This window comes from Somniosus microcephalus, chromosome 28 (genome assembly GCF_052327205.1).
Source record: "Somniosus microcephalus isolate GS21.2 chromosome 28, FLI_Smic_1.0, whole genome shotgun sequence".
NCBI lineage: Eukaryota > Metazoa > Chordata > Chondrichthyes > Squaliformes > Somniosidae > Somniosus > Somniosus microcephalus.
The window spans coordinates 11,041,298-11,058,274 of record NC_141014.1 but is presented as its reverse complement, the minus strand read 5'-3'; the positions used below and the strand labels follow the sequence as shown (position 1 = coordinate 11,058,274).

The window sequence follows — 16,977 nt, the reverse complement described above, 5'->3', positions numbered from 1 at the left end:
AGTGCCGAGCGTATGATCCATATCGGCCTCCTCCTGAGGTCCCCACCATCACAGAAGCCAGTCTTCAGCCAATTCGATTCACTCCACGTGATATCAAAAAACAGCTGGACGCACTGGATACAGCAAAGGCTATGGGCCCCGACAACATCCCAGCTATCGTGCTGAAGACTTGTGCTCCAGAACTAGCCGCACCTCTAGCCAAGCTGTTCCAGTACAGCTACAACACTGGCATCTACCCGACAATGTGGAAAACTGCCCAGGTATGTCCTGTCCACAAAAAGCAGGTCAAGTCCAATCCGGCTAATTACCGCCCCATCAGTCTACTCTCAATAATCAGCAAAGTGATGGAAGATGTCGTCGACAGTGCTATCAAGCGGCACTTACTCACCAATAACCTGCTCACCGTTACTCAGTTTGGGTTCCGCCAGGGCCACGCGGCTCCAGACCTCATTGCAGCCTTGGTCCAAACATGGACAAAGGAGCTGAATTCCAGAGGTGAGGTGAGAGTGACTGCCCTTGACATCAAGGCAGCATTTGACCAAGTGTGGCATCAAGAAGCCCTAGTAAAACTGAAGTCAATGGGAATCAGGGGAAAAGCCTCCACTGGCTGGAGTCATACCTAGCACAAAGGAAGGTGGTTGTTGGGGTAGAGATTTGCTATAAAGTAGGTCTGTGTTATCACTGGGGCTGCTGAGAAGTGTAATGGTGGGTGTGTGAGATTTGCACACTTGGAAAGCACTCAGCTGTCACAATTGCACTAGAGAGGGTACAGAGGAGATTGACGAGGATGTTGCCAGGACTGGAGAATTTTAGCAATAAGCAAAGATGGGATAAGGCTGGGGTTATTTTCTTTGTAACAGAGGAGCCTGAGGGGAGATTTAATTGAGGTGTATAAAATTGTGAGGGGCCTAGGAAGAGTGGATAGGAAGGACCTATTTCCCTTGGCAGAGAGGGCAATAACCAGGGGGCATAGATTTAAAGTAATTGGTAGAAGGATTAGAGGGGAGTTGAGGAGAACTCCGTTCACCCAGAGGGTGGTGGGGGTCTGGAACTCACTGCCTGAAAGGGTGGTAGAGGCAGAGACCCTCAGCACATTTAAACAGCACTTGGGTACGCACCTGAAGCGCTGTAACCTACAGGGCTACGGACCAATGGGCTGAATGGCCTCCTTCTATGCTGTAATTTTGTGAGTCTAGATTCTGCCCATGATCCGGCGATGTACTGACAGGCAGGACCTGCATTAGGAGCACCAGAGGGGCGTTTCGCACCCTAGTGTGTCCTCGGCCTCCGAATGGCAACAGCGGATAACAACACCGCCCTAATCTTTTGTGTGGGGAGGGGGAATGGGGGAGGCTGAAAAGGATGGGGAACAATCCAGACACCTCCCTCCCTTCCCCCCCCCCCCCCCCCCAAAAATAATGAATGACTGAAACATTGACTCCCAGTTGAGTCCTGGGTGGTTGCTGTATATATGAGCAAGGTATAGCCATCACTGGGCTGAATCTCACGGTGGGTGCACCGTGAACTAGCAGGGATCCGGCCCACTGACTCCGCCAGCAGTGAATGGACTTCCTCCTCCCTCCCTGGGGCAGAGAGAGACAGCAACACCCAGCCCGAGTTAGAGTCAGCAGGATCTGAGCAACCTACATCGCGCTCTCCGAATTATTTTTCTCCATCATTTGATAATCTCAAGGCTCTCGATAACTTGGATATTAATCACTGAGTAAAGAAGGAGCTGGAGGTGTGAGGGTCCCGTTCTCCACAGAGCCATGCACCAGCCTGAGGGTAAGGTGGCCCCCACAACCCCCCCCCCCCCCCGGGCGGGGGTGAGGGACTGAGGACAGATACAAGAGTCTGATGGGAGTCAAGGGATTCCAGAGCTTCTTAAAGCCACCGTGCATCACTCAGGGAGACAGCTGGGGTAGTCTCAACACTCGAGTGTGGCTGTGCTCGAAGTGATGTGGAATCACTGCTGTTTAGGTGAAGGAGGACCTGGTTTCACACACCTATACACAGAGCCCAGTACAGGCGGGTCCGGAGACCGGCGGGAATGGAATAATTCACCACCCGGAGCAGCCCCCCCGCGAGTGGGAGGAAAGAGCCGGACATCAGACTGAAATGAACAGAATTGGCTCACCGCAAGAACCATAAGGTGGAGAGTTAGCGGGTCTTGGGTTGTCCAAACCCGGGGGGGGGGGGGGGGGGGTAGGGCGGTTTAATCGGCCTGGGTTCCCGCGATCCAGGGGTCCCTACTGGAAGTGCCGATGTGTGGATGGTGGCTGAAAGTAGGGCAATGCTGAGCCTCCTCTCTCATCCCAGTCAGTGAACTGGGGGTCAGGCTGCAGGAGGCACTGGGGCGGGGAGCTTACCCTAAAAAAAAACACCCAACCATCACCTTTAATATGTCAATAAACGATTTAAAATACAAAGGAGTTTTAAATGTTTTAATATGGAAAAAGTTGCTGCCTGTGAGAAACGACCAGCCACGGTCATATTCCAACAGGACATGTACAGGGCTCAGGTGTGGGCTGTCCATGGACAGACCCCGCCCCACACACTGAGGGATGGGGGGGGGAATCTGGTTTCACTCCATCAAAAGTGACTGAAGTTGCCGGGCCGGAGGTTCTCGGTCACTCCCCGAGCTCCAGCGCTCCAACCCAGGGGAGATCCCACAGCCCACCCGCCGGCTGCTCCAACCCAGGGGAGATCCCACAGCCCACCCGCCGGCTGCTCCAACCCAGGGGAGATCCCACAGCCCACCCACCGGCTGCTCCAACCCAGGGGAGATCCCACAGCCCACCCGCTGGCTGCTCCAACCCAGGGGAGATCCCACAGCCCACCCGCTGGCTGCTCCAACCCAGGGGAGATCCCACAGCCCACCCGCTGGCTGCTCCAACCCAGGGGAGATCCCACAGCCCACCCGCCGGCTGCTCCGCGATCAGCAAATCTGGACAAACAAATGTTGATATTTCAAAAATTGGCTGCTTTAGAAAACTAACCCCACCCCATAAAGAAAAACAAGTTGCAAGTTAAATTCATGTTTTTAATATTTATATGTTTGAAAAAGTTCTCTGCTTCTCCTTGGCAGACGCTCACTCTAATGTTGGGAGGGGGTTCTGGGATGGGTCCCACAGATCCGGGCTGCTATCTAGTGCCTTCAGCGGGGGAGGGGGCCTTGATGCACGAGCATCCACTGAGAATGCTGGCAGGCTATTCTATCTGGTGGGGCATGGTGCTCAAGCACTGCCTGGTCGTCAGTGCACTGTGGCTGCTGTCTCTCGCTCCCTCCCGCCCCAGACCGAGGGCCGCTGTTAACTTCTAGCACTGAAATATCCAAAAGTTCAAAAGATAAGCGCTAAAACCACCCGAGCCACACCGGGCAGCTGGGTTTTCTTTCTCACTGTGTGCAAGGCGGAGATCGGACCCTCTGCTCCCTACGGTCACTCCACCATGTAAACCGTGTGCACAAGTGCAGCTAATGTCTCAGATGGTGGAGGGCCAATGTAATACCAGGCGGGCGAGGGGAAATGTCTCAACACTCTGGTTTCTTGCCTGAAGGGTGGAAGAGGCGCATGGTCTGGTTTGAAGAGCCCCAGCTCCTTCAGCCAGACAAGGATAAAGGACACCTCCCTGTTCCCCACAATAAATGAGTGGACTGTGAATGCGCTAAATCCCACCAATGTGTAACGTGGTGGGGGGCAGGAGCCTTCCAGACCCCTCCTTCACTGCTACAGCTCCTCTCTTGAAGGTGCCAACACTCATAGAGGACAACATTCCAGGTGGCAGCCAGCCTCTGGTACGTCATCCAAGTAGGGGAGTGCTCGCAATCTATTCAACCCAAGAGGGCATCATAGTCCAGTCTTCTTCACCCTTAGTGTACACGCGCCCTCCAGCCGAGGTGAAGAGCAGGAACCCAAGCTCATTCTCTCCCCCCCACCCCCCCTCTTGCATAGGGCGCAGAGTTGAACAGCAGCGCTCCAAGCACTATGGAGCAACACAACGCTGTGGTATAATCTGCCTCAAAATCACACCAGTACAAGAGAGTCCCCAGGGGTGTAGTATCAGAAACGGAACAGGTCCCTGTGCAACTTAGAAATGTTAGATCTCGGTACGTAAGAAGTTGAGAGAGTATTCCTTGCAGGATTGGGTAGTCGGCCCAGTTTTGAGTGCCCTGTGCTCACAGTTAGGATTGAGAGACATAGAAGATAGGAGCAGGAGTCGGCCATTCGGCCCCTCGAGCCTGCTCCGCCATTCAAGGAGATCATGGCTGATCATCCAAATTCAGTACCCGGTCCCTGCTTTCTCCCCATATCCCTTAATCCCTTTAGCCTTAAGAAATATACCTAACTCCTTGAATATATTTAATAAATTGGCCTCAACGCCTTCTGTGGTAGAGAATTCCACAGGTTCACCACTCTGGGTGAAGAAATTCCTCCTCATCACAGTCCTAAATATCCTTAGTCTGTGACCCCTGGTTCTGGACTCCCCCACCATCGGGAACATCCTGCATCTAGTCTGTCTAGTCCTGTTAGAATGTTATAAGTTTCAGTGAGATCCCCTCTCATTCTTCTAAACTCTAGCGAATACAAGCCCAATCGACCCAATCTCTCTTCATACATCATTCCTGCCATCCCAAGTATCAGTCTGGTGAATCTTCGCTGCACTCCCTCCATGGCAAGAACATCCTTCCTCAGATAAGGCGACCAAAACTGCACACAATACTCAAGGTGTGGTCTCACCAAGGCCCTGTACAACTTCAGCAAGACATCCTTGCTCCTGTACTCGAATCCTCTTGCTACGAAGGCCAACATACCATTTGCCTTCTTAACTGCCTGCTGCACCTGCATGCTTACCTTCAGCGACTGGTACACAAGGACACCCAGGTCTCGTTGCACTTCCCCTTTACCCAATCTATTGCCGGGATGAGAATCCAGTGGGAATTTGTTGCTGGATTGCGAGTCTCCACACCCCTCTGGGGAATTCCAAAGATTCACAACCTTCTGAGTGAAGAAATTTATCATCTCAGTCCTGAATGACCAACCCCTTATTCTGAAACTGTGACCCCGTGTTCTAGATTCCCCAGCCAGGGGAAACATTTTCTCAGCATTAACCCTGTCAAACCCCTAAAGAATATTATATGTTTCAATAAGATCACACCTCATTCTTCTAAACTCTAGGGAATATAGACTCAATCTCTCCTCATAGGGCAATCCCCTTATCCCAGGAACCAGTCTAGTGAACCTTTGTTGCACTTCCCTCTATGGCAAGTATATCTTTCCTTAGGTAAGGAGACCAGAACTGTACACAGTACTCCAGGTGTGGCCTCACCAATGCCCTGTATAATTGTAATAAGACTTTTTACTTTTATACTCTAATCTCTTTGTAACAAAAGCTAACATACCATTTGCTTTCCTAATTGCTTGCTGTACCTGCATGTTAACTTTTTATGATTCATGTACAAGGACACCCAGGTCCCTCTGAATGCAAACATTTCCCAGTCTCTCTCCATTCAAAAAATATTCTGCCTTTTTGTTTGTCCTCCCAAAGTGGATAACTTCACACTTCTCCACGTTGTATTCCATTTGCCATGTTCTTGCCCACTCAGTCAACTTGTTTATATTTCTCTGCAGCCTCTTTGCATCCTCCTCACAGCTTACTTTCCCACCTAACTTTGTATCATCAGCAACCTGGATTTGTTGCACTCAGTCCCTTCATCTAAGTCATTAATATAGATTGTAAATAGCTGAGGCCCAAGCACTGATCCTTGCGGTGCCCCGCTAGTTATAGCCTGCCAGCCTGAAAAAGTCCTGTTTATTCCTACTCTCTGTTTTCTGTCCATTAACCAATCCTCAATTCATGCTAATATATTACCCCCAATCCCATGATTCCTAATTTTGTGTAATAACCTCTTGTGTGGCACCTTATCGAATGCTTTTTGAAAATCCAAATACACTACATCCACTGGTTCCCCCTTATACATCCTACTAGTTACATCTTCAAAAAGCTGTAACAGATTTGTCAAACACAATTTCCCTTTCATAAAACTATGTTGACTGCCTAATATTACGATTTTCTAAGTGCCCTGTTACCACGTCCCTAATAATAGACTCTAGCATTTTGCCTACTAATGTCAGGCTAACTGGCCTATAGTCCCCGTTTTTTTTCTCTTCCTCCTTTCTTAAATAGCGGGGTTATGTTTGCTACCTTCCAATCCTTGGGGACTGTTGGCATGCAGATACAGCAAGTAATTAGGGAGGTAAATGGAATGTTGGCCTTTATTGCAAGGGAATGGAGTATAAAGGTAGGGAAGTCTTACTACAACTGTACAGGGCGTTGGTGAGACCACACCTGGAGTACTGCGTACAGTTTTGGTCTCCTTATTTAAGGAGGGATATACTTGCATTGGAGGCAGTTCAGAGAAGGTTCACCAGGTTAATTCCTGAGATGAAGGGGTTGTCTTATGAAGAAAGGTTGGGCCTATACTCATTGGAGTTTAGAAGAATGAGAGGTGATCGTATTGAAATGTATAAGATTCTGAGGAGGCTTGATGGGGTAGAAGCAGGGAGGATGTTTCCCCTCGTGGGGGAATCTAGAACTCGGGGGCATAGTTTCAGAATAAAGGGTCGCCCATTTAAAACGGAGATGAAGAGGAATTTCTTCTGAGTGTTATGAATCTTTGGAATTCTCTACCCCAGAGAGCTGTGGAGGCTGGGTCACTGAATATATTTAAGGTGGAGATAGACAGATTTTTGAACGATAAGGGAGTCAAGGGTTATGGGGAGCGGGCAGGGAAGTGGAGTTGAGACCAAGATCAGATCAGCCATGATCTTATCGAATGGCGGAGCAGGCTCGAGGGGCCAAATGGTCTACTCCTGCTCCTATTTCTTATGTTCTGGAATCTAGGGAATTCTGGAAGATTAATCCCAGTGCATCCACTATCTCTGCAGCTACCTCTTTTAAAATCCTAGGATGCAGGTAGTCAGGTCCAGGGGATTTGTTGCCACATGGTCCCATTAATTTCTCCAGTACTATGTCTTTACTTATTCTGATTTCTTTAAGTTCCTCCTTCTCTCTAGACCCTTTGTTCCCCACTATTTCCGGAATGTTTTTTGCTACTTCTACCGTGAAGACATAAAGTATTTGTTTCATGTCTCTGCTATTTCCTTATTGCCCATTATAATTTCTCCTGTCTCCGCCTCTAATGGGCCCACGTTTACTTTCATTAATCTCTTCCTATTTACATACCTATAGAAACGTTTACAATCTGTTTTTATGTCTCTTGCTAATTTACTCTCTTTTTTTCTCTTTCCTGATCAATTTCTTGGTCCTCCTTTGCTGAATTCAAAAATCCTCCCAATCCTCGGGCTTACTATTTTTTTTGGCAACATTATAAGCCCCTTCCTTTGATCTAATACTACCTTTAACTTCTCTTGTAAGCCACGGTTGGACCACTTGTCTACCGTCATACCTTTTAATGTAGTTTCCCAATCTACCTTAGCCAACTCGCTCCTTATATCTACGTAGTTTGCTTTGTTTAGACTTAAGACCTTAGAAGAGCAGGGGAGTTCTCCCCAGTGCCCTGGCCAATATTTATCTCTCAACCAACATCATTAAAACAGATTATCTAGTCATTATCTTATTTATGTTTGTGGGAGTTTGCTGTGCAGATACTGGCTGTCGCGTTTCCTACATTACAACAGTGGCTACGCTTTTAAAAAAAAAGTATTTCATTGCCTGTGAAGCACTTTGGGACATCCTGAGGTTGTGAAAGGCGCTGTATAAATGCAAGTCTTTTAACCGTGCCACTGTGGGAAGAGTCGGGCAGGGTGGGAGGGGGGTCCAGGAGCTGGACTGGACACTGGACAATTATCGTGCCTCTCCTGGTAACAGGTGGTCCACTGACTCACTCGGCACCAGAGTGAGAAATTGCATTGAGGAGGGGGGAGTGTCTCCCTTTAATAGAAAAATGACTTTCACTTTTTAAATGTTTAAAGGTCATCCAAAACTGGGCTGTCTGTATCCTAACTTGCACCAAGTTCCGTTCACCCATCACGCTGACCTACATTGGCTCCCGGTTAAGCAACACCTCAATTTTAAAATTCTCATCCTTGTTCTCAAATCCCTCCATGGCCTCGCCCCTCCCTATCTCTGTCATCTCCTCCGGCCCTACAACCCTCTGAGATCTCTGCGCTCCTCTAATTCTGACCTCTTAAGCATCCCTGATTTTAATCATTCCACCGTTGGTGGCCGTGCCTTCAGCTGCCAAGGCCCTGAGCCCTGGAACTCTCAATCTCTCCGCCTCTCTTTCCTCTTTTAAGATGCTCCTGAAAACCTACCTCTTTGACCAAGCTTTTGATCATCTGCCCTAACTTCTCCTTATGTGGCTCGGTGTCAAATTTTGTTTTATAACACTCCTGCAAAGCGCTTTGGGACATTTTACTACATTAAAGGCGCTATATAAATACAAGTTGTTTTAGAAAACAATTTTGACGACGTAATTTTTTCTCTCCACATCTTTCCGTTGCATTTCGTGCCTCGTGCGGTCCTCGTTCTGGACTTATTTCTTTTCTCTTTCCTTTCCAGGCGACCGCTGGATCGACCTTATTGGCAAACACGTCACCTCTGACCCTAATGGCCTCGCCCCTGAATGTAACGAATCTGAATGCCACATCGGCGTCCCTGAACTCAGCGGCGGCAGCGTTCGGCATGTTGGGCGGTCTGGTTCCCGTCTCCCTGCCCTTCCAGCTCCCACTCAACCTGCTCAGCTTTGCGTCGGACTCTGCTGTCTCCACCACCGCGCCTATTGGATCTACCTCAGTCACGTTCCAGCACAACTTAACGCAGAGTAAGTCCCCCCGGGGTAGTTCGGGGAAGGGGGTGGGGGGCGCGTGTGGGGAGCCGGGCACAGGGGCACATCAGTAAGCCAACCTCGCCAGCGAGGCACTGAGGTCAGGCATTCCCACAAAGGTGGCGAGGTTCTCCTGCCCGGTTATAAGTCGCCTGCCCAATCTCGAAGCTGGCAATAGTGCGCGACTCGGAGACGGAGCGATTTGAAGAGAGGAAGAAATGCATTAAAAGTGGGTTTTAAAAGAACGTTTGCTAGGCGACAGGATCAGCGGTTGACTTGAACTTTTGCACACCACATTGGCTCGCCGTCAACAGCAACAACTTGTATTTATATAGCGCCTTTAACGTAGTAAAACGTCCCAAGGCGCTTCACAGGAGTATTGTAAGACAAAGAAATATTGACACCGAGCCACCTAAGGAGAAGTTAGGGCAGATGATCAAAAGCTTGGTCAAAGAGTTAGGTTTTAAGGAGCGTCTTAAAGGAGGAAAGAGAGGTGGCGAGGTTTGGGCAGGGAATTCCAGAGCTGAGGGCCCAGGCAACAATGGGTTTCTACAGTAAAATTTGATCTCCCAAACCCACGACCTCTACCACCTGGAAGGACGAGGTGCATGGGAACACCACCGCCTCCCAAGTTCCCCTCCAAGTCTCGCACCATCCCAAGTTGGACATATATCTCCCTTCCTTCATCGTCGCTGGGTCAAAAAAGTTATGCTAAACCTTTATAAATCTCTGATTAAGCTTTAGCTGGAGTACTGTTGACCAATTCTGGGCACCACACTTTAGGAAGGATGACAAGGCCTCAGAGAGGGTGCAGAGGAGATTTACTAGAATGATACCAATGATGAGAGACTTCATTAAGTGGTGAGACTAGAGAAGCTGGGGTTGTTCTCCTTAGAGTAGAGAAGATAAGGGGAGATTTGATAGAGGTGTTCAAAATTATGAGCGGTTTTGATCGAGTAAACAAGGAGGGACTGTTTCCAGTGGCAGGAGGGTCGGTAACCAGAGGACACAGATTAAAGGCAATTGGCAAAAGAACCAGAGGGGAGTTGTCATGATTCGGAATCCTTTACCTGAAAGGGCGGTGGAAGCAGATTCAATAGTAACTTTCAAAGGGGGATTGGATAAATACTTGGAATGGAAAAATTTGCAGGGCTCTGGGGGAAAGAGCAGGGGAGTGGGACTGATTGGAGAGCTCTTTCAAAGAGCTGGCACGGGCACGATGGATTGAATGGCCTCCTTTGTACTGTAAGATTCTATGATTCGAAAGGTTTACCACTCCCTGTGGACCTGTGCTATCAGGATATGGAAGCTTGGCTCTCTTCCAGAGCCGGACAGGCTGCTCACTCACCCCCCTCAATTTTCTCCCTCTTTACTGACAGGTATTTTGAAAGGTTTGCAGTCTGGTTCTACACAGCTTTCCCGATCGAGTGTGCCAGCCCACTTACAACAGGCCTACACAGGTACCGTTCTGCTCGTACAGACGCCACGCACCGTGATTTGGAGTGTTTTATTGAGAGAGGCCAGTAGCACCAATGGCAGAGTGTCTGCTGCCGAACTAACAGGCAATGGGTCAATGCCCAGAGTGATTCCTGTCGATCAGCTAGTTGGGTGGTGGAGAATGATGACTTGAAGCTTGGCTCACCGTGATCTGAGTCGATGTTTCTCCCCAGTGAGGCACCATCAATGCTCCCCCTCATTTTTTTTTTTTTGAGTGAGCGGCTCATTCACAATTTTGCGCGAAATTTAACATTGAGACCGGGCCCGGCAGACAGCTGGAACGTTGGGCACTGTTCCTCTCAGTCGTTGTGCCAAGGGCTGCAATTCGAATTGATGTCTTGCTCAAAGACCACTCTGGGAAATGCTGTACCACAGTGTGTCTGGGGACCCCCCTGCGCAGGTCTCTGGGAACCCCTTATACAAGTATTGACGCAGTCCGAGGACCTCCACCCAACTTCCAAAGGATGGTGTCGGACAGACATCAGTGCTCGGCAACAGAAATAGCCTGCTACCAGCAGTCTGATGACCGTGCGAATCCCTGCATCCGTGCAATAATGCGAGCTTGAAAACTTTTATCTTTATACAGGAAACTCTTTATTATCCGGCACCAACGGGACTGGCGTGGTGCCGGTTTATGAAAAAGTCCGGATTACAGAGAGGTATAGTTTAAAAGGTACGAGAGCTCCGTACACAGCAACAAATCCAGGCTTCCCTGTTGCTTAGCAACATGTGCAGGAACTCCGGCCACAGACCAAGCGTCCCTGTTGCTTAGCAACAAGTGCACGAACCCCAGTTACACAGCCACAGATCCAGGAACTGCCACTAATATGAAGTAAAACTTACCTGAACCTACTCCTGAATTTTGCCGGTTAACAGAGATTTCCGGTTATTGAGGTGCCGGTTAAGAGAGTTTCTTGTAGATGTTCTCGGGATAGGGGCGTCGCTGGCAAGGCCATATTTACTGCCCCTCCCTAGTAGCACTGAACTGGGTGGTTTGTTGGGCCACTTCAGAGGCCAGTAGAACGTCAACCAAGTAGTGTGGGACTGGAGGGACTTTAGTAAATTAGTTGGGCTTTTACAATACCGTGGCCGCTCATCACAAATTACCAGAGTTATTGCAGTCAGTCTCACGACTTGCCGTGGTGGGATTTGAACTAGGCACCCCTGGCTCGCTAATCCAGCACCATAACCACTACACTACCATACCCTGCCATGGCCTCCTTTGGTGCTGCACAAGTCCAGTGCGTTATCAGTCATTTAGCTGGTGTTTACATAAGAACATAAGAAGCAGGAGTAGGCCTTGCGGCCCCTCGGGCCTGCTCCGCCATTCAATAGGATCATGGCTGATCCGTATCTAGACTCACGTCCACTTCCCTGCCCTCTCCCCATAACCCCTAATTCCCTTATCTGCTAGGAAACTGTCTATCTCCATTTAAAATGTATTTAATGTTGCAGCTTCCACAGCTCTCTGGGGTAGCAAATTCCATAGATTTACTACCCTCTGAGTGAAGAAGTTTCTCCTCATCTCAGTTTTGAAAGGGCAGCCCCTTATTCTAAGATTATGCCCCCTAGTTCTAGTCTCACCCATCAGTGGAAACATCCTCACCGCATCCACCCGATCAAGCCCCCTCACAATCTTATATGTTTCGATAAGATCGCCTCTCATTCTTCTGAACTCCAATGAGTAGAGTCCCAACCTACTCAACCTTTCCTCATACGTCAACCCCCTCATCTCCGGAATCAACCGAGTGAACCTTCTCTGAACCGCCTCGAGAGCAAGTATATCTTTTCTTAAATATGGAAACCAAAACTGCACGCAGTATTCCAGGAGTGGCCTCACCAATACCCTGTATAACTGCAGCAAGGCTTCCCTGTTTTTATACTCCATCCCCCTTGCAATAAAAGCCAAGATTCCATTGGCCTTCCTGATCACCTGCTGCACCTGCATACTAACTTTTTGTGTTTCATGCACCAGGACCCCCAGATCCCTTTGTACTGTAGCACTTTGCAGTTTCTCTCCATTTAGACAATAACTTGCTCTTTGATTTTTTCTGCCAAAGTGCATAACCTCACACTTTCCAACATTATATTGCATCTGCCAAATCTCTGCCCACTCACTTAGCCTGTCTATGTCCTTTTGCAGGTTTTTTATGTCCTCCTCACTCATTGCTTTCCCTCCCATCTTTGTATCGTCGGCAAACTTGGATATGTTGCACTCGGTCCCTTCCTCCAAATCGTTAATATAGATTGTAAAGAGTTGGGGTCCCAGCACTGACCCCTGCGGAACACCACTAGTTACTGATTGCCAGCCCGCGAACGAACCATTTATCCCAACTCTTTGTTTTCTGTTAGATAGCCAATCTTCCACCCATGCCAGTATATTACCCCCAATCCCGTGATTTCTTATCTTGATCAGTAATCTTTTGTGTGGAACCTTGTCAAATGCCTTTTGGAAGTCCAAATACGCTACATCCACTGGTTCCCCTTTATCCACCCTGTATGTTACATCCTCAAAGAATTCGAGCAAATTTGTCAAACATGACTTCCCCTTCATAGAACCATGCTGACTCTGTCCTATTAAATTATGTTTATCCAAATGCTCTGTTACTGTTTCCTTAATAATGGACTCCAACATTTTGCCAACCACAGATGTTAGGCTAACTGGTCTATAGTTTCCAGCTTTTTGTCTACTTCCCTTCTTAAATAAGGGTGTTACATTAGCAGTTTTCCAATCTGCCGGGACCTTTCCTGAGTCCAGGGCGTTCTGGAAAATAATCACCAATGCATCCACAATCCCTACCGCCACTTCTCTCAAGACCCTAGGATGTAGGCCATCAGGTCCGGGGGATTTATCCGCCTTAAGTCCCATTATTTTACTGAGTACCATCTCCTTAGTGATTTTAATCGTCTTTAGCTCCTCCCCCCCCCATTGCCCCCTGTTTGTCCAGTGTTGGGATATTTTTAGTGTCCTCTACTGTAAAGACTGATACAAAATATTTGTTCAGCGTCTTTGCCATCTCCATGTTCCCCACCACTAGTTTCCCGGTCCCATCCTCTAAGGGACCAACGTTCACTTTAGCCACCCTTTTTCTTTTTATATAGCTGTAGAAACTCTTGCTATCTGTTTTTATATTTTTTGCTAGTTTACTTTCATAATCTATCTTCCCTTTCTTAATTAATCTTTTAGTTATTGTTTGCTGGCTTTTAAATGTTTCCCAATCTTCTATCCTCCCACTAGATTTGGCTACTTTATATGCCCTTGTTTTCAGTCGGATACTATCCTTTATTACTTTACTAAGCCACGGATGGCTGTCTTTTCTTTTACTCCCCTTTTTTCTCAGTGGAATATATTTATCTTGAAAGATGTGAAATATCTCCTTGAATGTAGACCACTGCTCTTGTACCATCTTACACTTTAATCTGTTTTCCCAGTCCACTTTAGTCAATTCTACTCTCATACCTTCATGGTCTCCTTTATTTAAGCTCAGTATGCTGGTTTGAGATCCAACTCTCTCACCCTCAAACTGAATTTGGAATTCAACCATATTATGGTCACTCATTCCAAGGGGATCCTTTACTAGGACATTTTGTATTAATCCTGTTTCATTACACAGGACCAGATCTAAGATTGCCTGCCCCCTGGTTGGTTCAGTTACATACTGCTCAAGGAACCCATCCCTAATACACTCTATGAACTCTTCTTCAAGGCTGCCATGCTCAATTTGATTAGTCCAGTCAATATGAAAGTTAAAATCCCCCATGATTATAGCTGTTCCCTTATTACAAGCCCCAACTATTTCCTGATTTATACTCCGACCAACAGAGTTGCAACTGTCAGGAGGCTTATAGACTACGCCCACTAGTGACTTTTTCCCCTTCTTATTCCTTATCTCCACCCAAACTATTTCACTATCCTGATCCTTTGACCCAATATCATTTCTGACTATTGCAGTGATTCCATCCTTGATTAACATAGCAACCCCACCTCCCTTTCCTTCCTGTCTGTCCTTCCTAATTGTCAAATACCCTTGTATGTTTAGTTCCCAGTCATGATTATCTTGCAGCCATGTTTTCGTAATGGCCACCAGATCATACCCATGTGTAGTTATTTGTACCGTCAACTCGTCAATTTTGTTACAAATGCTGCGTGCATTCAGATAAAGAACTTTCAAATATGTTTTCTGACAATTTATTCCTGCTTTTACCCCTTTTACTACTTTACCTTTATCATTATACATTCTGTCAATTTGGTTGGTGTTAAGCAAGCTGTACCTAAATGGGCTACAATGAGGCAAGGTAGTATAAACTAAATGGTACCATTTTAAAGCGGGTGCAAGAACAGAGAGACCGGGGGGTTCACAGACTCAGATCTTTGAAGGTGGCAGGATAAGTTGAAAAACCGGTAAAAACCATATGGGGACCATGGCTTTATAAATAGAGGTATAGACTACAAAATCAAGGAAGGTATGCTAAACCTTTATAAATCACTGGTTAGGCCTCAGCTGGAGTATTGTGGCCAATTCTGGGCACCACACTTTAGAAAGGATGTCAGTGTCTTGGAGAGGGTGCAGAGGAGATTTACCAGGATGGTACCAGGGATGAGGGACTTCAGTTATATGGAGAGACGAGAGAAGCTGGGATTGTTCTCCTTAGAGCAGAGAAGGTTAAAGGGTGATTTAATAGAGATGTTCAAAATTCTGAGTGAGTTTTGATATAGAGAGGGAGAAATTGTTTCCCGTGGCAGAGGGGTCCGTAACCAGAGGACACAGAGTTAAGGTAATTGGCAAAAAAAAGCCAGGGGGGAGCTGAGAATTTTTTTGCTCAGCGAGTTGTGATCTGGAACGCGCTGCCTGAAAGGGCGGTGGAAGCAGATTCAATAGTAACTTTCAAAATGGAATTGGATAAACATTTAAAAGTTAGCATGCAGGTACAGCAAGCAATTAGGAAAGCAAATATTATGTTAGCCTTTATTGCAAGGGGGTTAGAGTATAAGAGTAACGAAGTCTTGCTGCAATTATATAGGGCTTTGGTGAGACCACACCTGGAGTACTGTGTACAGTTTTGGTCTCCTTACCTAAGGAAGGATATACTTGCCTTAGAAGGGGGCACAACGAAGATTCACGAGACTGATTCTTGGGATGAGAGGGCTGTCCTCTGAGGAGAGATTGAGTAGGATGAGTCTATATTGTCTGGAGTTTAGAAGAATGAGAGGGGATCTCATTGAAACTTATAAAATTCTTAGTGGGCTTGACAGGGTAGACGCTGAGACTCTGTTTCCCCTGGCTGGAGAGTCCAGAACTAGGGGTCGTAGTCTCAAGATAAGGGGTCGGCCATTTAGGACTGAGATGAGAAATTTCTTCACTCAGAGGGTTGTGAATCTTTGGAATTCTCTGCCCCAGAGGGCTGTGGATGCTGAGTCTTTGAGTATATTCAAGACAGAGATCGATAGATTTTTTAGACTCTAGGGGAATCAAGGGATATGGGGATCGGGCGGGAAAGTGGAGTTGAGGTAGAAGATCGGCCATGATCTTATTGAATGGCGGAGCAGGCTCGAGGGGCCGTACGGCCTACTCCTGCTCCTAATTCTTATAAGGAAAAAATAGAAGGGCTTTGGGGAAAGAGCAGGGGAGTGGGACTAATTGGAGAGCGCTTTCAGAAGCTGGCTGAAGCACGATTGGCCTCCTTCTGTGCTGTATGATTCTGTCCTTACCGTGAAAGAAAATATTGAACTCTCTGTCCATTGTTAATATTCCCACTTTCTCCTCCTCCCCAGATGGCAACCAAAGCCAGGGAGACTCTTCGAAGGTCCAGCGGAAATCACAGTGACCTCTGAACCCACCACAGGGACACAAGGGACAGCATCGGACGGAACATGTTGGATTGAAGTTTCCCCATTGCCTCCACCAATTAGGAGGTCTCTTGCTGGGTACATGACTGAGGGGCCTTTTCCCTTTGTTACGTTTAGAACACTTCTGACCCAGAGCACTGCGGGAAAGGGAACATATTTACTGAGTTGATTTACAAGTGGGACCTAATTGAGCTGGAGTCTGACGGGTCCATCTGTCCGTTAGCTCATCCGCTAACCAGGAGGACTTCAGCCACACCTGAGGAGCAGTTCAATGGATTGAAAGATTAAATTAATTGGTTAAATAGGATTCCAGAGCAAGGGGTCATTCAACAAGCACAGCATTTTTTCACAAGAGTGCGTAGAGCAGCCATGGGAGCCGGCGGGAGTGTGGGCCGGGGTGGAGAGGGGTGAGGGCGGGAGTGTGGCCCAGGGGGCTGGTGGGAGTGTGGCCCGGGGGAGGGGGCTGGCGGGAGTGTGGGCCCGGGGGAGGGGGCTGGCGGGAGTGTGGCCCGGGGGAGGGAGGGGGCCCCGGGGGAGGGAGGGGTCCAGTGGGAGTGATGTTGGAGCCTGGGGGAGAGTGGGGCCCAAGGCTGAAGGTTTAGTCAGGAGTTCAGGACAAGTGACTGTTTTTAAATGTTCTACTTATCCAATACCCAGTGGGCCTTATGTACAGAAGGTAGTGAGACATTGGAATGAAGTGGGGGGGGTGGGGGAGATGTTTTTGAGTGTTGGGGGAGGGGGGTGGGGGGTGCCTTAACCTAGCGGGCAACATTTGAGTTGCTAA

General features: G+C 47.9%; 1 protein-coding gene across 6 annotated transcripts in view; it reads left to right on the top strand.

Moving 5' to 3' along the window:
* LOC147098788 (ubinuclein-2-like) overlaps positions 1–16,615 on the top strand; it is a 106,305-nt gene extending 89,690 nt beyond the window's left edge. For 4 of the 6 annotated variants that reach the window (XM_085969474.1, XM_085969472.1, XM_085969470.1 and 1 more), the window contains 4 exons: positions 8,584–8,845; positions 10,228–10,308; positions 10,932–11,018; positions 16,119–16,615. In XM_085969474.1, the coding sequence (XP_085825600.1) occupies positions 8,584–8,845; positions 10,228–10,308; positions 10,932–11,018; positions 16,119–16,171 (483 nt within the window). In that variant the 3' untranslated portion in view covers positions 16,172–16,615. The remainder of the gene's footprint in view (positions 1–8,583; positions 8,846–10,227; positions 10,309–10,931; positions 11,019–16,118) is intronic. The other 2 variants (XM_085969471.1, XM_085969473.1) reach the window with 2 other exon arrangements.
* Positions 16,616–16,977: the final 362 nt, after the last annotated feature.